Source organism: Ammospiza caudacuta, chromosome 3 (genome assembly GCF_027887145.1).
Source record: "Ammospiza caudacuta isolate bAmmCau1 chromosome 3, bAmmCau1.pri, whole genome shotgun sequence".
NCBI lineage: Eukaryota > Metazoa > Chordata > Aves > Passeriformes > Passerellidae > Ammospiza > Ammospiza caudacuta.
The window spans coordinates 74,690,419-74,716,046 of record NC_080595.1 but is presented as its reverse complement, the minus strand read 5'-3'; the positions used below and the strand labels follow the sequence as shown (position 1 = coordinate 74,716,046).

General features: G+C 44.4%; 1 protein-coding gene across 2 annotated transcripts in view; it reads right to left on the bottom strand.

The window, feature by feature from the left end:
* Positions 1 to 13,903: 13,903 nt before the first annotated feature.
* The window catches only part of ITSN2 (intersectin 2), an 80,217-nt gene continuing 68,492 nt past the window's right edge, over positions 13,904 to 25,628 (bottom strand). For both annotated transcript variants that reach the window (XM_058802394.1, XM_058802392.1), the window contains 11 exons: positions 22,417 to 22,538; positions 21,465 to 21,571; positions 20,677 to 20,860; positions 19,998 to 20,096; positions 19,679 to 19,846; positions 18,612 to 18,824; positions 17,757 to 17,878; positions 17,154 to 17,236; positions 16,926 to 17,009; positions 16,460 to 16,633; positions 13,904 to 15,364 (listed from right to left, as the gene is read on the bottom strand). In XM_058802394.1, coding sequence (XP_058658377.1) covers positions 15,207 to 15,364; positions 16,460 to 16,633; positions 16,926 to 17,009; positions 17,154 to 17,236; positions 17,757 to 17,878; positions 18,612 to 18,824; positions 19,679 to 19,846; positions 19,998 to 20,096; positions 20,677 to 20,860; positions 21,465 to 21,571; positions 22,417 to 22,538 — 1,514 coding nt within the window. In that variant the 3' untranslated portion in view covers positions 13,904 to 15,206. The remainder of the gene's footprint in view (positions 15,365 to 16,459; positions 16,634 to 16,925; positions 17,010 to 17,153; positions 17,237 to 17,756; positions 17,879 to 18,611; positions 18,825 to 19,678; positions 19,847 to 19,997; positions 20,097 to 20,676; positions 20,861 to 21,464; positions 21,572 to 22,416; positions 22,539 to 25,628) is intronic.

Genomic DNA, 25,628 nt, shown 5'->3' with positions numbered 1-25,628 from the left:
GAAATGGCATCTTTGTTCCAAAAAATCAAAGATGTGAAATTAGCAATCACCTTGCAAGTCAGTTTAGCTGTACCCCGGCACTGGGCTCTGAGGCTGAGAGAACAAATGGATTCAGTAGAGTGCTGTGCTCCCTGTCATTATTTCTGCTTTGTGCTCTGATTTCACAGAGTTTCCACCTCTGCTGTCACTTCCCAAGAAGCTCTTGATCTCTCACAATGAAGCCAAAGGTCGATGCAGAGACTTGGCTTTATACCAATGATAACTGCATTTTCCACATGCTCTTTGTGCTGGCAAGGCTGTCACTCAGCAAAGCCTGAAGTTGGTTCATTTTCATTCTGTTCTGTAAAAAGAGAGATGTATAAATGTTCATTCCCCCTCCCCTTCATATTGGAAAACATACTTTGCTCCATGTGAAATTCAGGAGTTTCAGCAGGACAAATGTAAGGCCCCAGATAACCAAAATGACAATAACAACAACAACAGCACGAGAATTGACCAGCAGAAAACTGGTTCTCTTTCACAGAAAGACCATAAAAGTCCAGTTACATTTTTATAGTGTAAGTATTACTGATTTTTTTTTCTCCTGGCATTATATTTTCATCCTGCTGAAGAAACAGTCCACAGTGAAAACACTAAGAAATGAGATAAAACTCGCTACAACCATTAGATCAGAGCAGAAAGAGGGAGTTGAGGGGGTTTTGCGGGCTGGGCTTGACCCAACCCAAAAATTATTTTCTTTTAAAATAAATAATCAGTTCTAGCACAGTGTAGGAAAATTACTGGCAGGAAATTAAAGAAAAGTGAGAAGTATCTTGAGGCTAAAGTTATAGTCACATTATCACTGAAACTATAGGGAAAACAGAAATTCTCCAACAACTTATTTTCAGTGTCAGAGAATTGAGGCATTATGGCTTTTTGGCCAGGATGTGCAGTAGAAAACATATCATTCACACCTGCCTGGGTTGTTGAAATCTTCCCTTTTGTCTCTAGCAACTAAGCAGTGGCTTCTAATGGAAACATTAATTCAGCAGGAGAGTGTTACCATTACAGTGCAAGAGTTCTATTATCACTGCATTACAAGGGTTCCATATTGCTAGAGTTCCATACCTCCTTGATGTTTCTTGCAGGCAGCTCCTCCAGGCACTGACTCTTCCTTGCCCTCACAGCAACAACTGACTCCAGTTCCCTCAGCCACCCAATCCACTCTTTTATAACACTCTGCTGACTGGCTGCAGCTGTGGCCTGCTAACATCAGGCCTGATCCTAATCCTTAGTAATTGGCTCAGCTGCAACTCTTTAGCGGGTAAGATTACTTTCTATACTACCTTTATTTACTTATGTTGTATCCCCCTACAGGAGGGTGAAAGAACACCAGCTGATCATAGGTGCATTTGGTACACTCTAAAACAATGTTTCTTTGGTCTTTCTTGTATCCAGGCCCAGCAAGAGGAAGTGAGGAAGATACCTTACCCACTAAAATTCTGAAAGTGCTTTGGGAGGATAATGGCGATTGAGTTTGGAGAGAAATTCCAGTTCTGGCGGTATTTAGTCAGTTTTACCTATGATGCCATTGACAGCACAGCCACAGCTTTTGTGTTGACTGTCCACAATCCTTGAGTGTGTATTATATACCAAATCATTGTGTGAGGGTTCAATCACAGTGGGACTATACTCTGGGAGCAGAGAGTCTGGGCCCAAAAAGATGGAAAAAAATGGCAAGGCATTGATGTCATTTTGCAAGAACAACAAGGAGTCATTTGTGAAAGTAACACAAAGCTTAAGACATTTGTCTTGACACTGAACAAAAATGTTTGTCATTTTGAGACACATCCCAGGGAAATGCCTGAAAATGTTTTCAATTGTACAAATTGGTGACAGAAGCATGAGAATTCTTTGTGATTCCATGGTAACTCTTAGATAACGTTAGTGTAGCCACAAGTAATCACTCAAATGTTTGTGTTTGTAAATTCATTGAAATTAAGGGATGTGGTTTTATTTACTTAGCTCCTCTCACATCTTACCATTTGTTACAGTTTAACTAAATGCTTATTCAATACCTGCAGCCCACCCCTACTGGAATGAATCTCACCTTGAGCAGGAAACTGCTACAACATGAAGACTCAAAACAATTGTTGAAACAAGCTCAAGAAAATGGACAAAGGACTCTGGTCCTTGTACATCACAATGTGGAGAAAATAGATAATGTTTTGGAACCAATCAAGAAAGATACAGAACAGTGGTGGTGGGATACACTCTTCAAATGATCACCAACTGCTAAAGGAATTTGTTGTATTGATATTAACCCTTTTTCTTTCTGTCTTGATAAAGGTATTATATGTTAAAGTATGTATTATTATGAGGCAATTAGCCTTTTGACCACCCCTACAATTATCAGATAATCAATGCAATACAAATGCTTGAAACACTCTTGAACTCCATTTGGATATTGGGAAGCTTGAATGACTACAGTCATGGAATTGATTAAGTGGGAAAATGGGGGAAAATTAGAGACATCTGTGTAGGGGGATATAGTGTGGGTAAATAAAGGTGTTGTAGAATGTTCTCTTACCCCCTAAAGAGTTGCAGCTGGGTTAATTACTAAGGATTAGGAGCAGGCCTGATGTTAATAGGCCACAGCTGCAGCCAGTCAGCAGAGTGTTATAAAAGAGTGGGTTGGTTGGCTGAGGGGAACTGGTGTCAGTTGCTGCTGTGAGGGCAAGGAAGAGTCAGTGTCTGGAGGAGCTGCCTACAAGAAACATCAAGGAGGTATGAAACTCTGGCAATATGGAATCTTTGCAATATAATGACCATAGAACTCTTGTACTATAATGACAACCCATCTGGGGAAAAATCTTGAGGCTAAAGTTATAATCACATTCCAGCAGAAGCTGTAACATTAGGAAATTTTAGGGTAAAAGGCAGTTGTGATTTCAAGGAGGGAATGCAGTTGGCAAGCACCGAATTAATTCCATGATAATTCCTCGTGCAACACCCCTTACAGCCTGAAGAAAATGCTGAGGACGGATGAAATGGAAGGTGTAGCAGGATGGAGACCCCATGGCTCTGTTGTGATCCCTGCAGGAATGGGAACTCAGTGGTACCTCATAGCTGACAAACCACACAGCAGCTGCCAGGCCTAGGATGGAGGAGATGTCCTGTTACTCAGTCAGCAGCTGTGGGGAAATCGCTCTCCTCAGATGAACCCCACACTTTGTACTCTCATTGTGAAGATGTGACACATGTCCATCCCAAAGTTATCCACCCAAAATGTGACCACCCCTCCCTGAGCACACACTCTCTATTTTGTTAACTATATATATTTGAGAGCAAAGTGAGGGAGTTTTGCACCAATTGAGAACAAAAGTATGTTTGAACTAGAGTCACTCAAGCTTCACCTAAGTCTAAAGAAATAGTCTGACAGTGAGTTAAGAGGGGGACAAGTTAGGAAAGGCTTCATGTAACTTCTGGGATGGGTTGATGGGCTGATTGTGGCTTTTTCCCTGTGGGCACACCTGTTGGGTAGGATCCCTACTCTGTACACATTGATTATCTCAAACTTTCACTGGTGATCAGAGCCTGTGGATCCCTTCAAACTTGTTCTTGTAGTCAGTGCACTGTCAGTGACAATCTCTGCCCCGACTCTGTGACAGTCTTCTGTGATCAGTGTATTTGTTAATAAAGTGTGTTATTTCTTAAATTGCTCAGCCTGAGTCCCTCAAGGGTACTGGCAGGCAATGACAGTGGATAAAAATGACAAAATTAATAACATACAGACTAAGAGTGTGGGGGATCCAGGAGGATGGGGGCCTTTCCAGACTGATATCAGGGCTTTGACTCTGACACGCTGCTGTCGCAAGTCCCTGGCCAGGTTAATGAACGCACCCTGGGCACAGCAGGCTGTGCCGGGGGATCCCATTCCAGGGCAATGGCAAGCGGCTGGGCACAAGGCTGTCTTCATGCCTGGGGCGCTGACAAACCAATCATAATAATACATTAAAAAAAAAAAAAAAAAGTATAAAGGCTCCAGGGAACACCCCGTTTTCGTGGCACACAGTTAGTGGGAAATCTGTGTGCCAGTGCAGCACTGCTGGAGGAAAAAACCCTGACATTTCTGTCATCTGATGGTATCTCTGGCTGATTGCAGTTTCAAATTTGGTGGCATGGCCAGCACTGCAGGGGAATGTGTGAAATCTCGTAATACGATTTAATGGACTTTCGATAATAAACCAGGGAGCCGGATTGTGCCGGCTCGATTCGGCTCGGCCGAGCCGTCCTCGCTCCTGATTGGCTCGCTCACCGCGCGCTCCCCTCTCTGATTGGTGGGAAGCCTTGCCGGCAGGAGGTCGCATTGGAGTTACCATAGCAGTGTGGGACGCTGCGCGGCCGGGCGCGGAGGGATCCGGCCGTGCCGCCGCCCTGTACGTCTTCGGAGCCGCATCAGGGCTGCCGCAGCGTTGTCCCCGCAGGTTTCTGTGCCCTGTCCCCACGGATATCCGCGTCCCTCTCCCCACGGGTGGCATCTCCTCATACCGAGACGCTGCGGGTGATGGGAGAGGGACTATTTTTTTCGGTCACGGAGGGGCGGTGCGACTGATGTGAGGCGCGACAGAGGCGCTGCGCGCCGCCATTTTCCCCTCAGCGGGGCGGGGCCGTGCCGGGCGGGTTTGGCTTCGATTGTAGCCCTGTGGCGCCGCCCCTGGAGCCTCATGGGGCTGTGTTCGCCGCCCCACTGAGGGACTCCGGGTTTTTGCTGCCCGCCTCCCCTTTCCTGGGGCCTGCGGGACCCGCCTCAGCACCGCGCAGGGTGCGGGACGAGCCGTGCCCAGAGGGTCTCAGCCTTTCCCTTTCGCCCGCCTTTATCTCATCGCTGCCTCCGAAGTGCAGGGCCAGGCCAGGCCCCTCCGGGCATGCACGCGTTACGTGTTAGCTCAGCATTCACAGTGCGAAAGGTTCTGTTCGCAGAGCTGCCCTGCTCGCTTTGGAGACTCGTTCTCTGCCCCTGAGGCGATGCGGGGGGACCAAGGCACCAGTGCAGGCAGCGAGCTGTGCTTGTGCACGGTGACATCCGTGCGGTGACACGTGGCTGAACGGGGTTTTGAGAGGACTGAGGCGTTTGTGAGGGTGCTTTATTTGTCACCGGGTGATTAAAATGCGTTTCCTCAAAGCTGCTGCAGAGCCTCGTGTTTGGGCACAGGGAGCTGACAGTGCAGAAGGATGCATGTTTATGTAGGAAGGATTTTTAGGTTGTTCTCAGGTTTAATCATCGCACAATGGTTTGGATTGGAAAGGAACTTTAAGATCATCTAGTTCCAACTCCCTGCTATGGGCAGGGACCTTCCCTAAACCAGATTGCTCCAAGCCCCATTCGACCTGGCCTTGGACACTTCCAGGGATCTGGCACAGTCTAACAAATGTCCTGATACAGGACAGCCAACCTGCTCATGGGATTTGGCATCTGCAGACTGCAGCCACTAGATTGACTAAATGCTTGTTTTATCCACTCAGATTCTGGAAATCCTTTACTCTATTTCTGTCTAAGCCTGTGATTAAATCTGTAGTTTCAAGACCTGCAAAACAGCTGCTGTCTTATATCAGTGAGCCCTGCCTTAGCAGAGAGGAGGATGGCATCTCCCAGCAAGAGTCCAAAAAAAGGCAGAAAAAGAAAGGATTAAGATTCAGTAGAAGCTTGAATTATGAAGATTGGTGGTGGGGGGAAATCTGCAGCTAGAGTCTTTGCCACTTTTGGGTTCCTGAAGGCAAATTGCTGCAGAGGCACATTCTGTGTTTGCTATGTTTTATCTCCCCTGGGCTCCCAATTCTCTGAGGAGGCCAAGCACCTCCTCTGCTTTGTGCTCAGCCTGTCTTTGTGGGGTGGATAGACTGCTTGGAGTTGGAGGAAGTCTGTAAATGGTGGCATGACACAGGAGCCTGTGGCACCTGTGCAGGTAGGGAGGATATATTGCTCACAGGAAGGTGTGTTGGATTTTTCTAATGCCAAATCTATAGCCTGTCAGGTATCCAAATCTCTTCAGCCCTTGCTGTTTGCCTGTTAATTTTATATCAGAAATTGGTTCTGTGAGGTTTGCTTTTCTTCTCACTGGTACTGAGATTGATGTCATTTGGGTTTTGTCTTTTATTTCTTTCATATGTTCTCTGTATTCTTCACACATATATTTGTAACTCTGTCACCTTTTGTATTAGTAGCTACTTTTCCCAATACTTTTCCATGGCCTTTCCCTCAACAGAAAGAGGAAAGAAATTCCAGAGCTCCAAGCCCCGAGAGGTACAAGACCCCTATCCTGTCTTGGTTCTTCCTGGGAAGCAAGGCTGAGAACAGCTCTTTGGGATACATTCTCATGGCCAAAGTACAACTAGTGCTGAAGGGGGGCTCCAGAGAAGGGGCTTCACCTTGGGGAATTGCATCACCACTTGTTCTCCTAATGGCTGCTTTTTATCAATTATGCTAGTTTCCTAAAACCTATAAAAATGTACTCACCCCTGGGAGGGGTTTGTGTGGACATCTTTCCATAACTGCCTCTGAAAGCCTTCAAACAAAGATCCTCTTTTATATTACCTCCTTACTAAAATTATCTTGAGTTTCATTTCCAGTTTGGGAAAAAGGCAACAGGAGCAGGTGACTTCCTGAACTCCCTTCCAACATATGCTCTCCTGTGATTTCTGACTCTTTCAGTCAGAAAAGACAGGAAAACTTTGCTGTGAGGATGCAGGAATATCCCAGTAGATGTTTTTGTCAGTGTACAAGAGCAGGGACTATAAAATGAAACAAATAAAGATGTAGATTACAGACTTTACCTTGAATTGATGGTATGAAATTTGAATCTGCACTCCAGAGAGGTAAGCTGGGAGTCAGATATTGTCACTAAAGTGCTGGATTGGACAGAATAAACTCTTACGTGTTGTCTTCTACACACAAAAAAGGTTATGTTCTATGAATACCCAAGAGTCTTTGCTGATTCTTATAACTAGATTCTGCAAAAAGTAATTGAATATCAGATTTATTTTTTTTTTAATAACTGAAAGCTCTGTCTGAAGACTTGGGGTCAGTGTCTCTGCAGAAATAAGCTTTTCTTTTGTTCCATTCTTTACCCAAGTAATGTTGTGAATCCATTGTTTCCTGGAAGCAGTGTGTCTCCAGTGAATCTGAGATAAATAGGGGTTTAAATGGAGGTTCCTGTAAAGGGCATTTTGCCTCTGTGGTTGCACTGTTTCTGTTATAAATCAATCCACATATCCTGATGCACATACAAGAGAGAAGATGGAATTTTCTGACTGGAGCTGAGTTAGCACTTCAGCATAAGCTTCATCTGGTAGAGCTAACTTTAAAAACCAATAAAATGTAGCCATAGTGGGATGTGGCAGTTACTTGAAAGGGATTTTATCTGATTGAAAAAGGCACAAAGGAAAGAACTAATAGTCTGGAGGTGAAATTTGATAACTCTGAAATGTTTCCAGAGCTGACAGGCATTTTCAAATAATTTGTCAGTGACTGTTCTTGGAAACAAAATGGCGTGTGGAGATGAGGACAGACGGTTCCACCAGAGGCAGTGTCTGATTGTAAACCTGATACTTCATCTCTGTGTTTTACTTCATGTGACAGGAAAATGTTGCAGGTATCAGCAGGTAGAAGTCCTTTAGAAATCTGTTTCACTGATCAGTGGGAATTGTAAGAAAATTTAGATTTTGCTGTTAATACAATAGTTTTTTATGGGTTGTGATGGTTTTATTGTTTTTTTCCAGATTAATCCAGCCATGGGTAGTGTGAATTACTCAAAAGGTTCCTGGCTACAAAGATTTGCAAATGGGAAGCCTGTGAGAAAACCCAAGCAGCAAGAGCCTTGGAAGGTGAGTGACCCCAGCATTCCTTCAGCTGTAGGTTCTGCTGTGAGCAACACAGAGAGCAGTATCTGTAACTGGGAGCCCAGGTGTGTAACTGGGTCCTGTGTTGGAACTGGCCACCAATCCCACTGAAATCCTGGCTGTGTGTTCTGGTCTGGCCATGCTCCCAGGCTTCCATGCCTGAATTCATCTGTGAGCCCTGAGCAGGAGCTTTGGGCTTCAGTCTGTCCCTCCACAGCATACTCAGAAATGGCTGTTGCAGTTGTATTAATTCTTACCATTCCATCCTAGTTTGTGCCTTGGTTGTGGAACCTGGATGAGAACCTGATCTTTGTAAAGCAGGTTGTCTTTTTATGCAGACCTTTTTCTTTCTTTTCATTTATTCAGAGGTTCTCCTCAGCACCAGCAGAGTGGCACAGCCAATAATTTTGATTTCAGCAGACATTTTGGGAAGGAAAATATTGCCAAAGATTGGCTAACACAGAAGGAAGGGCTTCTGTTGTGTGAAGGTGTGAGTGGAGGAATTAAATAGAAATTATGAAGGGAAGAATGAAAAACTGTTATTTTCAAAGTTCAGTAAAATCTGAGAGATGTTTATCATGGAGAAGGAGAACAAAGAATTCTAAAAATAACAACAGATTCAATGGGTGTTATTCAGCTCTTGCATCCTTTTGAGTCAGTTTTAATAAATAACTTGCAGTTTGGTGTGTGGAAAAGTTTCCCATAAAAGCTGAAACAAGCTTGTGACTAGTTAGAATCACAGACTTATGGAACAGCCCAGGCTGGAAGGGACCTTGGGAGATGTCTGGCCCAGCCTTTCATGGGAAAGAGACACCAGAATAGGGTATTCAGCTACCTGCCAATTGCACCTTGAAAACCCTCAGTGGTGGGGACTCCACCACATCCCTGGGGAGGTTGTTCAGTGACTGATTGATCTCACTGTAGAAATTTATTTCTTACATTGAGATGAAAGCTCTGCCAGTGCAACTTGTACCTCTCATCCCTTGTCTTCTTGCTGTGGCTTTTGGTGAAGTGACAGCCTCCATCTTCTTTGTAGCTGCCCTGTAAGTAGCACTGTGATTAAGGTGCCCCTGGGCCTGCCCTTTTCCAGGGAGAAGGGACTTCATTCCTTCAGTGAAAGGACACCCAACTCCTTCACATGTGTGTCATCCTGAAGGAAAGCTCTTCCATTCTCCACTGATGGTTCTTAGCTGGAGTGGTGGCCATGTCTTTGTACTGCTGACTGTAGAAAGGATCTGTGACTGAAGTAAATTCATCAGGCATAATACAACATATCAGTTGTTTCAAATAGTAGGATGTAAGGGTCTTGAAACATGCCAGAAATTTAGATTTCCTCTTTCTCATTTGTTTTTGGTGGAATTTTTAATACTTCTTGTCTCTTCCTTGCTTGCTCTGATGTGTAATGTCCTGCTCATCTTAGTGTAATGAACCTTTAAGAGTATGGAGCTGGTCAGCAGGGCCAAGGCAGACATGACTGAAAACTACACCATCAATTGGAATTAAAAATCAATATCAAGCACAGGGAGTAGCAGGCCAGTATTCCATTCTATGCATAAGATACATTATATCCCCAAAGGATAGATCTGGTCTGCATTGCCTGAACTCCTTGTCTGGAGTGCAGGAGTTGAAGAGCCACATGTTTGGCGCAGGTGAGAAACAGTGGCAAGAGGGAGGTGGTGTGGTCATGGTGAGGAGCAGCCAAGGAGGCCTGAGCATGTACATTCCAGTTCTCCTTCCAGCTCTTCCTATGCTCTTCTGTTGCTACTTAACCCAACCGTTCAGAGCAAATCTTGCAAGGATTTGCCAGCTGGGTTGTGGTATAATGTGCCTTTAATCACAACACTAGGAATTATTTTGAATTCAAAAGTAAATTAACTCCTGCTCTAAGTCCTGCTTTCACCTCATGTGGGCTTTTTTCATGTTTTGTTAGGCACTAGCTGATCAAAGCCGAGACATCATTGCTTCTGCTCAGTGCATCTTGGACAGAGAAAATTTTGTGAGGGTAAGAAGTGTGCTGTTTTCTCACTTGCTGTGTGCTTTCCTGTCAGTATTTTTAGTTCCTAAACAGTGATTCTTGAGAAAATTTTAATTGCCTGTATTCTTGAAAAACTATTTTAGAGTTATGAGCTTCTGTCTTTTCAGTCCACTCTGGATAGGACTGAAGTAGCAACCCTAAATGTAAATCCCAGGTGACTTGAACTGCCTGTTTGCACTAACATTTTTTGTGTGGGTGTGGTAATTTGTGACAGTGGTGCTGTGAACAAAGGGCAGGAGGGCTGCTCTGATCTGATCCAGCAGATTGTCAGTGCTGCAGGGAAGGTCCTTCTGCTGCCTGTCTTGCACAGTCTGGTGCTTGCAGCCCCCTGCTCTGCAGTGATTTCCGCTCAATAACCTGATGGGGAAATGTGAGTCATTTTCTGCCAAATTTGCACCACAACTTCAAAAATTAAGGGTCTGAATGCCAGAGCTCTTGAAAGGGCAAGCTTGGAAATAAGTGATGAGAAGAAGAGAGAGGGAAGAGCAGAAGGAAGGGCTGGAAAATAGATGCCTTGGAGCAGTGAGCAGTCAGGTCAGCCAAGCTGCAAACCTTTACACGTGGATTCTTATTGATCAATAGTTTATATGGTTTTTATTTTCCATTTTTTCTTACTTAAGGAGCTGGACAGATATTTGAAGCACAATGATTTCCTAGATCTGAGAAAGACAGAGCTTCTGTACAAAAAATATCTTGATAATGTTTCAGAGCCACTTATGCAAAAAATGAAGAAAAAAATGGACAGCCAGTCAGAGAAAGAAGTGTGGAAAAGGAGACAAGAAAAATTCTCTCAATATTTAAACTACTTTACAAAGAAGGTATCAATGAGAAACACATTTCTGTCATGGAGGGGGTTGTATACAGAGGGTTGTGGACAAGTTCAGGGGTTTAGCTGTTATTTCCTTCTTGTGAAGTAAGCTGGAGTTCAATTATACCTTGCCTGTAACTTACTTTTCTGAAGGACTTCTATAATGGTTATGTTACAGCTGTGTGTGTTCACCAGCAGCTATGAGCAGCAGTATTGCTTGGTGCAGTGAACACGTGCTGGGCTCTGAATATGGTGAGACAGAACACCCTACTGAGCTGTGTTTGCCTCTGTGGGCTGGACAATTTAGTGGGAAAATCTTGAGTTCTGTCAGCTCAAACCAAAGGCGGAGTGAGCAGGGTGTGAGCTGCACTCCCAAGTCTCAGGAGTTCAGCTTCAGCAGTACTGCAGCTCTGTGGGCAGAGCATGAGTGAAATGATTTTGTGGCCTTGGATGCTACTGATCAAGCTTCATAAAAGAAAAAATATGGGAACAGGAAAATACAAACAATTGTTTGTCTTCATGCAGGTAATGGACCCAACTCATGGATTTTGTAGTTCTGTGTGTTTCAGTATTCACAAAAATTGCAAATTGCAGTCACTGTAGAAAATACTTGTTTGTTTTCTTCATTTTGCTCTTAATTTCACACCTCTCTTGAATATCAGATCCCACAGCTAAGCTTTCTGCATCTCAGGAATGAAAAGAAAGAGAAAAATAAAAGCAGTTACGTAATCTGCCACAAAAATAATACTTTATGAGAGCAGGCAGTTGTTGTCAGTGGAAACCACTGCACAGTGGAGTTGTGAGACTGTAAACAACCTACTTATCCAGAAATGAAAATACCATGGGAGCTGTGTTGTTTTAAGGAGACCAAACTATCTTTTTCAAAGGCCAGATATGACAGACCCATGCATTTAAACTGCATGGAATGAGAAAACTGAAGCAGTCCTGCTGCTGAACCCTGCTGCTGGGTTTAGGCTGTGTTGGGTGTATTGCACATATCTGGGTCTGCATCGGTCCATCTTGCAAGCTGCTGTGCCAGGTCAGCAGTTTGCTGGGTGCCCTCCAGAAGCAATGGCTGATGTGCTGGGATGTGGCCTTCTGCCTGAAGGGGGGCAGCAGCATCAGTGATCAGCTTCTGCCTTTTCTCCTTGCTCTGTGCTGTCAGGTCTGTCACCAGCATGTCTGAGAAGCAGCCTGAGGCCCTTCATATTTACACATTTGCATAAGTTTGCGTTAACTCTGGCAGCATATGATAAATTTTGCAGAACTTGAGACACTTGTGTGGGTTAGTTAATGTGGTTAATTCTGGATGTGTTTTCCCTTCCCTCCCTTCTTTTTGCCCATTTTCTTTTGCTCCTTTCCCTGCTATCAGCCTTCTCCTCCACTTGTGGTAGCATTGTTGATGAGATGGAGCTGTGGCCTGGACCATGAGACCAACAGGTTCAGGTCTTTATTCCAATGTATAGATGGAAAAGTCAGGTCATGAACCCAGACATGGAACTCTGCTACCTTGCAGACCAGTGACCTGCCTAAGGCTGTGGCTAGTGAGGTGTCACTCACTCCTGTTTTTCCTTTTCTTTTTAATATCTGTCTTGCTGACATCGCAGAATATTTTGAGTTGGAAGGGACCCAGAAGGATCATCATGTCCAACTCTGAAGTGAGTGGGATCAAACTCACCAACTTGGTGTTATTAGCACCATGCTCCGACAAACAGAGCCAATCTCAGGTCTTCCTCCTCTGGAAAAACATTTTCAAAAAAAAAAAAAATTCCTTTGTCTTGACTGTCCTAGTTAAGGTTAGCATTTTAGCCTGTCATTGTTTCTGAATGCTTCATGAAATAATTTGTTATATATTTATGCTTGTGATAAATTAAAATGGATGGAGGAATTTTCCTGTTACAGTTCAGTCACTTTCTTTCTGAGGTGTAGTGTATGCAAATTGGGAATTCTTTTTTCACAGCATTCAGAGATTTCAACCACCTCTGGTGCTGTGTTATGCTATGCTTGGCTCTGTCCCACCCAGGCTGCCTGCTCTCACTGTTTTAACCACCAACAGCTGACCCAGTACCTGCTTCTCCCACAGGGCTATGTGTTTTTGGATGATTATGACCCATCAGAGTATGATCCATTCTTCCAGAAGACGTGCGCAGACTGCTGGAAGGTGTGAGCAGGTTTGGAGTCCCACTTTCACCAGCAGGAGGTTAACAGAGCATGTTACTGACGTGCTGCTCCAGGGGAGTGTGTTCTAGTTTTACTAACTCACTCCTACTGCATTTAAGCCCCAGAGTGTTTGAACATGGTTTTCACCAGGAACACAGTCTGGATCTAAGCCCAGTTTTTGAGACACAGTAGCAATGGCAGGGGGAGGTTTGTTTTCCTCATTTCAAATCCATCATGGCAGCATGGAGGGGATGTCCTGTCTAAGGAAGGTTGGAGAGTTCCCAGGCATGCTCAGTGTGTGCTGTGTAGAAGGAAATAATCTGACAGCTCAGCTGATCTTTACAGAAGCATGGTAACACTTTTTCCTTCTCTTTAAAGGACGAGGAACTCATCAACTAGCACAATGACAGAGAGAGCCAATGATGTCACCTGTGCTCCAGCTGAGCACAGCCATCAAAGGTACCCTTTACACAATTAAGTTACATGCACTGCCAAAGCAAGTGAGAGCAGGCCAGGCAGGTCTTTAGGCAAACTGCAATAAACTTACTGTCTTAAACATGTAGTTCTGAAATGTTGTTACCCCACTGCCAAAGAAATGTCTGAGATGCTGCTCCTCTTCTTCCCAGATCCAGCTCAATGCTCTACAGGCCAAAACCTGCTATTTTAGGAGGTTTAACTTGGGCTGAGCTCAGTAAAGACAGTGCTGGTGTTCTCTCCTGGAGACAGTGTCCAAGCAGTAAATCACTTTTCACATACATCGTGGGTGTTTTGAGAAGGCAGGAAATAAGCAGGGGAGAGGAGATGGGAAGTGGTGTACACAACACCTGCTGCTTTCTGCAGAGCTAGTGCTGAGCAGCAGCTGCTGCCAGTGCCCTCAAACCTGACCCTCTCCTCTGCCAGTGCAGTCCCATCTCCCTGCTGCTGCAGCTGACCAGAGCTCTGGGCTCAGAGCCTGGAAACTGAATTTTCTCTGTCCTCCAAACTCCCCTTGTACAGACACAATCTCTCAAGAGTTGCCAAGGTTGAGTTTTATTTAGGATTAGAAATACTGAACCACAGAAAACTGTTAAATGTAACAGAGGTTGACTGAGTAATAGGAGGGTGCACAGATGGCAACTGGGTGGGAAACTGCCAGACTTCAGGAGGAATTTCTGCACCCGTGGAAAACAAGGGCACAGGCTGCTCAGAACTGCATGCTGTGCTTCTGCAACAAAACAGCTTAAAGGAGGAATAGAATGGTTACAATGTAACAAATATTTATAAACAAACCTTTTTTTTAAACCACCCCTGATTTGGTGCCAAGAGAAAGTTTTTGCTTTCATTTCAACCAGTTCATTTTACAGTTTATATTGGGGTGACAGCTCCCCAGAATAAACCTTTAAAACTTGTGATAAACTTTCCTTGAACAAATCCTATAAGCTTTTCTTATTATTTCACATTCCCCTGTACAATAAAATATACTTTTTTAAAATCACTATGCATCAATAAACATCTGTAGACAAATTAATAAACTTATACTTTACTCTCTATATACATGTTGGCAATGTCAAAGCTTCAAGATTCACATGGAGGTCTGCAAGACCAAGGAAATGTACACAAATAACTTATACTTAGGAAAAAACCCAAAGAGCTGAAGAGTATTTTGCCACATTGTTGTGGGTCACAGTATTTAAAATATTTTTTTCTAGCTATTCTTCACAACCTCATTGTCTCAGCAGAGAACAAGAAATCAAACTGAAGCAGAAAGAAAAATCAAGTAGCAGTTACTGATTCCAGTGCAGAACTAAAGTCAAGTAAAGAACTATGCTTGAATCTTAAAAGAATATACAATATATTGGAGACTTCTCCAGTGCTAAGGCTTCTTCAGCATTTAACCGTTAAAACGATTATCCTGAGATGGGAAAATTCCAGTGGATATCACTTTTAAGATTTCAAATGGAATGATTTCTAGTGCTGAGCTTAAACCATTCCTCAGTCTGTCTGTCAGACTAAGTGGTAAAATATACAAACAGCTTGGTGCCACATTTCTACATAATACTTTTTATGGCCCTGAAAATGGAAACATTGGCATCCAAACCCAAGATATTCCAAAATAATAAAAAGGCACTGAGCAATAGTACTGTATTTACAGTAACATTTGTGTTTGCATAGATCAACAACAACTGGGAACACTGCAAGGAACTAAGCACAACCAGGAACTAAGAGGAAACACAGAAGCAGCAGGAATTCTTGCTTAATAACCTGCATGGAACAAGGAATCTTTTACCAAAAGATGTCCAGGCTGTTAGCTTCAGTTGTCCTTCATAAATTAAAACAAAAGCGTTCTTAGAGGAGTGTTTTCTGATCAAAGAGCTGCAGGTCAAAGCGCACCCACACTTCTCCTGTTGGAACCTCATGCAGCAGTAGGTGTTTAGTTGTGGGGCCTTTGCTCTCTTGTTCTGTTCTGATTTTTGCTACTGGAACTTCAGTGCGACCCAAAAAATCTGTTGGGCAAATGAATTAGAAATTTCATTAGGCAGAGATATTGACCATAGAAAATCTGAGTGAGGCAGGGTAATGCAATGCTGTGGGGTACATGCTCTGTTTCAGAGCATTGCTCCCAGGCTTCCAGTTGGATGGACCCCAGCCCTGTGTAAACCAGCCAGCAGTGATAAAAAAGGGGCCTTTTTAGAAGAGAACAATGCTATGGAATTAGGATGTCACAATTTGACCTAAGGGCTTTAAAAATACTCTTAGAAAATACCCTTTTAGAAGCACAATTTCAAATGTTCTTCAGTTTCAGAGCTGGCTGGTCAGAGTTAGGTGATGGAACTTGTTTATAAATCAGCTCAGGTGCTCAAAGACAGTAAAAAAATCAACTGTTTTGGCTCAGCCAACGTTTAATTATGCCTATATAGCATGATTTTTACTAGAATGATCTTCAACAATTACTAGTAGGTTTACAGTCCTGTTCAGAAATCATAAACTTACTGTGTGACTATTTCTTACATGACATCTTTTGTGTGTGTGCATTAAAAGGTTCACCATGGACTGAAAAAGAAGACTCAGCTGTCCAGCAAAACTCACATTAACTCACAGGAGAAAAGACTGAGCTATGGTTACACACAAGGCATCTCAGGTCAAGGCAGTTCCCTGCAAATTTGCAATAATTGACTGTATGTCAGAGCCCTGAAAAAGCACTTAACCTTTCAGAGAATATGAGAAGCAACTGACTGCCAAAAACGTGCTCAGTTTCCAAGCAACAAGAAAGCTGATCAAGCTGTTGCTGTGAAAATATAGCCCAGGACCTTATTTTTGAGCACCTATTGTGAGTAGAACTGCTGCTTTCAACTTGTCTGTCTCCTCAGTCTGACAAGAAAATAATTGTGTGTCTGATACAGAAGCCAGACTGGGATCAGATCTGACTGCCTGGAGTTACTGGCTCTGGAAGGCTGTTGAACCTCCTGAGTACTGAGGCATTGTTTTTACACAACACTTCTCAGGCAGCAGTCAGACCTACAGGCTCTTGAAACTGCTGCTGAGGAACTGGGTCCCTTAGATAACAAAAAAGCATTCTTTGCCTAAACATTCACACTTACCATCAGGTGAGAACTGATCCCTGTCAAACATGGTGATACACAGGACATCCTGATACAGATCCTTGATGAAGAACTGGCAGTTGAAGTTCCACTTGGGGTTCAGGGTGTCCTGCAGGGTCCTGGTAGTGTAGCTCTGTGAGCCCATGCTGATCTCACAGTATGGGTTGCTCTTCCCTAAACACAGAACAGGGAGTGAAACCCCTCTGCAGAGCACAACCTCCCCCTCCACCTGGAGCCTGCCTGGACACACATCAATGCTGCTGCCAGATGATGTGGATCAGGCAATCCTATATTCCAGAGCAGCACAGGGCTGGCTCTTCACTCTGTCCTCTGAAACTAAAGAATGACTATTTCATATAGAAACTGTAGACAAACCACAGGGATTCCCAAATGACCAACTGCTCTCAGCAAGCCTTTCCAAATGTTTCAGGAATAAGACTGCTCTGAGACTGTTTCCCTCACTTACCATTGGGCTTACAGGCCTTCAGTTCTGTTGCTTCAATCACTTGCACCATCAAGCGTCCTATTCCTGAGGTTTTCTGTGAACGAGCTGGGAACAAAGAGGTCAGAAATAAACAGATTGGTTGGAATGTAAGAACTGGCAGTAGATCTGAAGGAGACACTGGCATCCTCCAGGAAATGGCTTGCCCCTGTATCCAGGTGGATAAAGGGAAATGCAGAATTTGGTGGGTACCTTGATAAGCCTTCTCTCGTTTCCTCTTCTCTGTTTCAATGTATTGCTCTGATGCCGCTTTGATTTTCTGGACCCAGGCAGTCCTGCAGGGAGCAATCCCTACAGTCAGGGTCATCCCACAGGCAGCAAAATCTTCAGTCACTCTGCCCCACTCTCCTTCCCCATTCTCTCCTCCCTAAATTTTAGAGCCATCACAAATAAGTCAGGTCATGGACTAAGGTGATGGAGTTTTTGGATTTAACCTTATGCCACATTCCAAATCGGCCTCATAAATGGACATGGAGCTGCTGTTTTATTAAGGACTTTTGGGTTGCATTAAAGACTGCTCAGGACTGGGGAAGAGCCCTATGGGATGCTGGATTTTGCAGCCCTAAACTGTTCTTTGATACAAGTGAAACATCAAGGAGCAGCAGATGTGGCTGGATGCTGCTGCAAAAGATGCTGCTGAAGCAGAACAAAATCAGACAAAACTTCTCATTCAAATGAGAGTCAAGTGAGTTTATTTCCTGGCCAAGAGACAGCTCTGTTCCTGAGCTCATTGGAAACACAGCCTGCAGCATCAATGAACAAGTTTAAGCTCAGATTTGCATTTTCACTACTCACCGCTCGTTAATGTTGTCAGTTTTAAGTGTGTAAACTCTGTCAATGTGTGATATGTGAAAAACTGGCTCGTCACTTGAAGGGTCTGTGGGCAGCTTCACAAGGACTTCATTAAGAAAAACCGGCTGAAAGAAGAGCAAATGTCACTGTGGCAGTATCACCTTGTGACAATAGGCAGAAACTCTATATGCATGTTTAAATACACTGTTTTACTATAGGGAAAATGAAAGACTTATGACACAGGACAAACAATGAGATCACTATGTAAAGGATGCAAGAAAGGGCTGAGAGAAAATTTCTCTGGCAATTCACCCCATTCTGCTTTCCTAGGCAAAGAGCTTTGTGAAAGGGGAAGGAGTGTGCAAGCAGAGCTGCAGTGTGGAGTTCAGAAATCCAGTAATCTCTCAGGTTCCCTGAGGGAAAGCAGCCCCAATACTTAAGCTTATGTCTCCAGTTTCAAAATCTTGGGAACACACACTGTATGGGCACAGAGACTAAAATTTTGCATCTTCTACTGTTTTCTGAAGGACAGGAATTTTCTTGTGGATGCAGGAACCTCTGCAAACTGAAGTCAAGGCTCCTGCTTCTGAACATCCCACTTAGCTGTTCAGGCATGATGCTACTTCTGCCCTTTTCCCCCAAAGTGGATGGAAGTATTAATTAAACCAAGATGCAGAAGTCTGTCTTTTTCTGGGTACTAAGCCAACTAAGCCAGTCATTTGTGCAAGTTGTTTGCCAGAACGTGCCCTTGTGACAGCAAAAGGGGCCACACAGCTAATCCCAGTGGAGAGCAGCATTCCTCGTCAGAGGCCAGGACCCACTGTACCAACACAACCTGGAACACCTTGACTCACTCACCATTTTGTACATTTTGAACTGGGAGTTGGATTTAGGACTGAACAGTTTATCGGATCCAGAAGACACAAACTGTTTAACCATGTAGGTGAGCAGCAGGAAGTCATTGAAAAGGAATCCGTACAGCTCCTTACTGCTCTTGGCCTTGTACAGCTTCCCACTGTGCAGGAGCTTCCGTGGTCCCAAGCAGTTTGTGAGGGAGTTGAACACAGGTTGCTGGGAAGAGACAAAACCCATTAGCAGCAGCAAGTCTGTGCAAACATCAGCTCCTGCTCCTCTTCACTGTGGAGATTGACCAAGCTGCTGAAAATGTTCTTCTCTTTTCTTTAATGAATTCCATTCTAAATGAAGAGAAGGGAACTGTTCTGTGATCAGCCATGGCCACAGCACAACTTCCACCTCAGAGGAGATTTAAGCTTTACCAAGAACACACGCACAGAGATGACCAGATGGAGGCATTTACTGCATGGCCCCTTCTGTGTTGTCCAGAAGCTGTATTTAAGAAGAGGCTGCACAGGCTGCAGTCAGGTCGCCTCTTGGGGGTGATTAGGTGATGGAACAGGACAGACCTGGATCTGTCAAGCTATGGTTCCTTATGCAGTGGAGAACTGTCACACACACCTCCGTTTGAAGGCTGTCCTGAAAGGTACAGGAGCCTGAACACCACATATCCTTGAGGATCTGACACTGAGAGCTGCTGTTCCCTGCCTGCTCGAAGGAAACCCTGGGAAACACACATTAAGTGAAATCCTCCATAGTAACACCTGACTTAGCCCAGTGGCAGCATGATCAGGAGTTCAGAGAGAAGAGTTATTTCTGTCTGTTTAATGGTCTAAATGGCACCAGTTTTTAAGCTGATAAATCAAGATTTCTCTGCCACTATAGCCATGCAAAAACAATGGTTCATCACGTTATGGCTGTGAGTAGGATTCAATAAAAGCTTCCTTGCCTAGAGCTCAGCAGCGGATCATGTTCCAATAAGGGATGTCAGCAAGGACTCCCACTCCCTCCCTGGCCTTGCTGAAATGACTCTGAAAAGCCCCAGCCCTGCAGGGCATCAGTGCAGGTACCTCAGCAAGGCCTTCACACTGGACGTGGGCCTGGATCCATTCCAGTCTGTCCGAGTTCTCCTTCTCACGCACGCCCTCGTTCACCTGGGAGCACAGCTCCTCCGCGCGCTCCAGGGCGAGCCGGAGGTTACTGTGGTCCGGGTGGCTCTCTGCAGTGTTCTCTAGAATCTGGTGTGGATCAAAGAGGGGAGAAAGCAAGATAAAAACAGAGGTAAGCCTGTCGGAGAAATCCCCATAAAGGGACAAGCCTTTATCTTGGCTTTTGCTACAGAGATCAAACTCAAAGCGTTCACCTACAAAGCCTCATTGGGGTACTCACACTCTTTATGAGCAGGGGGTAGCGTGTTATCCTTTGCATGGGTTTCAGGAGGAAGCTGGAGAGGGGCATTCCTTTGCAGCGAGGGTCCAGGGCAAGTTTCTGTGGTGCAACCCAGAGATTTAGCAGAGACATTTCATTAGTCATCAGAAAACAGTTGCATCACTGGCACTGAATACTGAAAATTCTCTAAGCAGATTCATTTTTCCAGGCATTCCAAGAGATCTTAGATTTTTTCAGTATACAGACACTACTTGTATCTAGAACAAACAGGAAAGCTGGCAGTGTCATTGCACCCAGATGCTTTGCCAGCATAAATCAAAGGGTCATTGCTCATACAGAATCCTTACATTCAAAACTGTTCCAGCTTTTATTTTGACACCACAGGCTCCACTCAGGTGGAAAAAGAGCAAAGCAATGAAAGAAACAAATGCCTGATGTCAACTGTTCTGGCAATTTTCGTTTTATGGCCTAAGTAAATCAGCTAGAGAGAAAGACAGTGTTATAAATAAAGAGCACACACAGTGTTAGCCATGGTCACCATGTAAATACACCTTGGAAGCCTCTTAGCTATTTTTGCAGGATTTTACTCTTCTGGCTTATTTTGATGTGGTGAATGCTGGTTAGACGGGCTCCTGTCATTGAGGAAAGGAGAGGGCACAGAAGCCACCGAATGAGATACCTTTAAGTAGTCTTTGAAATCAGCATCTTCATCAGTTTTCTGCTGCAGCAGGGCCGCTCCGTTGAGCTGGCAGCTGCAGAAGCGGATGTAGGCCTGCATGTGGGACAGCTCTGCTGCCAGGATGTCCCCGATCATCTGCACCGGCATCTTCTCGCCTCCCGTTTTCTTGCGCACCCGCAGGGCCCTGCGGACAGGAAAGAGATCAGCATCCAACTCTGCTGCCAAGTCACAACCTTACAGATCCATCTCTGAAAGGACACAAACCTGGCAGGTGAATTTCCTTACATAGCACAGGCACTTCCAGGAGGTGCCGGGGTCCTGCCTGAAACCCCAGGAAGTCACCCTGACACAACACCCTGAGCTGACCCCTGATGGGGTCTGGGGGACTGGGACTCTCCTTTGAGGTTTCTGGGACAACCAGCATCAATCTCTACATTCAACCAGCATTCCATTCAGTGAATTACTAGCCACTGTATCTTTCTAAAGATTATTTTTAGAGAATAAAAGGTTGCTTTGCAGAAAACTGGGAAGAAAAGCTTCCTACTTTTGTGTAGGGTCTGTTTCTAAGATATTACAGTAAATGTACATCTGCTCCTGCTGTTGATTTCTCCCTCTCTTATTACAGCTCCTTTTGAAGCAGTCTGACTGCATTCAGATGTTCTGAATGCAAGCATCCACAGTAAATAATCAGCAAGGACAGCATATTGACTGTAAACCCAGCAAACTTTCTGGGGAAAGAATGACAGAATAATGAAAAGGAAATGTTAAGACTGCAGGTAAGTACTCACTTCAGTAACTTTGTATTTGACATGATGAGTTCCTTCCAGTTAACAAAGATCAGCCCCATTTCTCCTTCTGTGAGACAGCCTGAATCAGCCATTGGTTTCTGGAAAACCTGCAGCCAAAAAATGAGCAATTTTTCAGAGAATAGAAACAGCTCAGCCTCTCGCTTAGCCCAGCAGTGACTTTTTTTGAATGTTCAGTGTCTAATTTCTCAGCAGTTGACAGCAATTTCTTACTAGCACTTGTGACAGCTGTTTCCGCTGAGCGTGTGACCCCATTCTGACACTGGCACCAGCACTTGCAAAGCGAGGACAAGCACTGGGACCTGCAGGCTGATAGCTCAGCAGAAGAGCATTCCTGTGATTTCAGGGTCAGTCACTGCACAAATTACACTCAGGCACTGCTCTGCTCCCCTGACCCAGAGCCCTCAGGGTCACCCTGTGTGCAGAACCACAGCTGCTCTCGGGGGCCCTCAGCACCTCATCTCTGGGGAGCACAGCACCCCTGTGAGTCAACTATTTAACATCTGCCACACTTCACCACACCATTGTTCTGTACATAGAGGTCAAGTTGGACACCCAAGAGCGCTTAATGCTGGCCTGTCCCTGCCCTGCTGAGGGAGGTGGTCTTGCTTCCAGAAATAAGACTGGGGAGGAGGCACATGAAAAGCTTTTATGGTGCTTCTACAGCTCTGTGCAGCTCTGCTTGACACCTGGCCCCAACCCATCATCTTTTTACTGAGCCCCAACACAAGAAGAGGATTTGGAAAACAGGAAGGTCTTTGTAAGTTAATGAGTTTCACAAAGTGGTGCCTTTGCCTGGTGAGCAACCACATATCATTCACTGAAAAGGGAGGTGCCCACACACCTTTTCTCCTCCATCATCTCACAATTCATAAGAATTCCTTTATTGTTATTACTCAGTATAGAGGTGCTCTTTTGCCAAAAGCCATCTCACCTCTACGACGAGCTGCAGGTCATCCATGTACCTTTCTTCTGTCTGAATGAGCTCGTGAATGTAGCCCTGCCTTTTCCTTTCCATGGGCTGCATGGTGTCAAGGCTCTGGAGATCAGCACACCCTGCAGGAAATAAGTGAGGAGTTCAGATCCCACTCAAGGCATTAAATCTGATAAATTAACAAAATTGCACCAGCATTCGGCAGTCTATGGCTCAGACTCTACAGGCACTAATAAACCCTCTCTGCAGCAGCAGTGGGTTTCAAAATCAAGTGATGTAGCAATTGACCCCCTCCCTTCTTTGTGTCACTTTTCAATCACCTTTTTACTTCTTTGAACACCCCTTGTACTATGATGCAGAACAAGAGTTGCTGACATCTTGCCACTCCATTTGTCTCATGACTTTTCTGCCACACTGATTTGAAACTGTGATTTTCTCTTACCTTGAGCAATGTCTTTTTGGACTTGATGACCTTAAAGGTCTTTTCCAACCTTAATGATTCTATGATTCTAAGTTGTCTTTTGTGAGATGAAGTCATAGAAAATGTGGCTGGTCCTGACTTAAGACATTGCACTTTTAATCCCCACCCCATTTCTCAAGTTCTCTGCCTTATTTATTAATTTATGATACAAACCACCACTACAAATTTGTAAAGCTGTAACACAACATTGTAGTTGTGTAACTCACAGCTGCACAACTTTTTTAATGAGCTGGAAATATATTGAATTATTTTCATGCATCGAGGATGAAGAATCAAAATCATGCAAAGGAACACACTGACAGTCGATGTCACAAACCCCATGTCAGAACATGCAAACCCTGCAGCTTCACAGGACTCTATCTCTTACTGGATGTTAGTAAACAAGACAACAGTGTTCAAACTTTGAACCAAAACCAAACCAAAAACTGGTAAAACCAGAGTGGTGAATGTGTTTAGCTGGGTAAAGGAGAGCACAGAAAGTCAATCTGATCCCTCTGTCAGCCATCACACAGCAGAATATTGCAAAGCAGCAGGGGTGAAAAAGGAAAAAGAAGGAACAATTACAGAGTGTTTGAGAGCATCCATCTGTCCCTGGGTGTGATGGCAGCAGGTTGCAATACCAGGTGAACTGTGGGTTTGGCAGGACAGCAGAAAGGACATCGCAGGGACTCACTTTGATCCGGCAGTTCTAGAGGAACAATACTCCATGAAGGTTCACAGGAGTTGTGAAAGGCACAATGACCTACAGCAGGAAGGGCTGTGTGCCCCCTGGCACCCTGACACTCCTGGCACACAAGGATGTGACTGTTCACTGCCAAGGTATAGATCTGCTCATGGGAAGGCAAGTTAGTAATAAACTTGAGGGAAAGAAACAAAGAAACACTGAACAATTAGGCTGAACTTAATGTGACAGTGGCCTAATGGGAACCTCACAGGCTCCTGAGCTTCCAGCTACATCAGCATCAAGGTGCTCTCAAAGAGCAACTGTCAGCAGAAGAGAAACTCTTGCCAAATGAAATTTTAGGACACCATAACAAGGAAACCCTTTGAACAACACAAAGAAGTAAAACAGCAGCAAAGACAACAGCTAGATTGAAAATCAGGACTTTTCAGTTCTACACCCTAAGGAGGATCACAGATCTTAAACTTTCTGACAAGGTTTGAAAAAACACCACTTTTTAAGAAGAGATGAGGGATTGCAGCTCTTTTGATCACACAGAATACTCCTTCTGGCCTTAGTAATCCCCAAAACTATAACCAGAGCAAAATTAGATGAGAAAAAGGCGTGAAGTTACAGATAAAAGTGATTCCTGCAAAGTCTGTCTTAGTCCATTGAGACAGTCTGTGGCCAATGTGCTACTTCTGGATTCCTGTGTCACTCTTCAGTCTGTACAGGATTGAGGTTAAACCCACCTGGTTACTAAGACATGAAATTTCAGGACAATCCAAGGGCTTGCACAGTAACCAGGCATTAACTGTCCAGATTTGGAAGTCGCAGCTTTTGCCAGTGGCTCCCTTTCCTACTGCAAGGTGCACTCCTGTGACAGAAGCAGGGATGGGCTGAAGCTGCTGTTGGCTGGAACAACCCACATGCTAGGGCTTGGGTCTGTCTCATGCTGGCCACTGAAAGTTGGGGCCAAGCCTGGGAGAGAAATGAGCCCTTTTTATGCTTTAAAATAGATTTGGTTTATAAATTTGTTATCAGATGCAAAAATTCAGTTACTTTAACTGGCTCCTGTGCTAACCTTGTGTTTGGACTGTCAGCTTCTGGGATGGAGGGATGAATGCTACTTTGTATTTAGTATTTTATATAATTTTATTTTTATAATTTTATTTAAACACTAGTGTTTACTAGTGAAAACACTCCTAATTTTGATAGGTCTGACGATACTGACATAAAAACACATTATGCAATCCCCATGTTTGATTTTAGAGGGTGAATTCAGGCATTTGAGTCTGAAGGGAAAAACAAAAAATAAAAGAAGAATAAACCAGCCTAACGAGTGCATTTGCCAATGTTTTTCTTAAGTGGCCACAGCAACCCACTGGCTCACTGGGTGGAACTACATTTCCACCTCTTCTCATCCCACATTGCTGTTCCCTCCTTTCCTTGCATCAATTCTGGCACTTATCTGATTTCCTGCTGGCAACAAACAAATCCCAAGGGGAGTAAAAGAAAGCAGTTTTCTGCTGGTTTAACAGCCAGGAATGTGCATGGAAGCAGTAAAACTGCCTTGTTTGGCAGCAGAAAGCTCTTGGCTTGGCTTCCCTCTGGTGAAGCTTCATCCCAAGCTCCCCAGGCAGCTCAGGAAGAGAAGTGGGATTTCTGGGAGTGTCTGCAGTAAGGAATTGCAGCTCCTCACCTGCTCTGCTGACCAAGAGGGATTCCCTGGAGGGGAAGCCAGCCTGCCTCTCTCACCAAGAGGGAGAATGCCAGGCATTCAGCCAGCCTGGGGCAGAGCCTGCCCAGCTCTCTCTCCAGAACACTCACCAGAGCAAGCAGGGTCTGGAACCTTGGAAACTCAGGGCACAGCAACAGAGAGATGCCCATACTGACTGTGGTGCCCTCTGGTCTAAATCCTGCTCCCTGAGCTGAGGAAGCAGCTGCCAGGGCAAAACAACCTGGAGAGTTTATAAACAGGAAATCCCAGTCTCTGAAGTTGTGTTTAAAATTATACTTTCCAAATATACCTGAACAAGGAACATCTTTTCCTGCTAACATAACTACCCC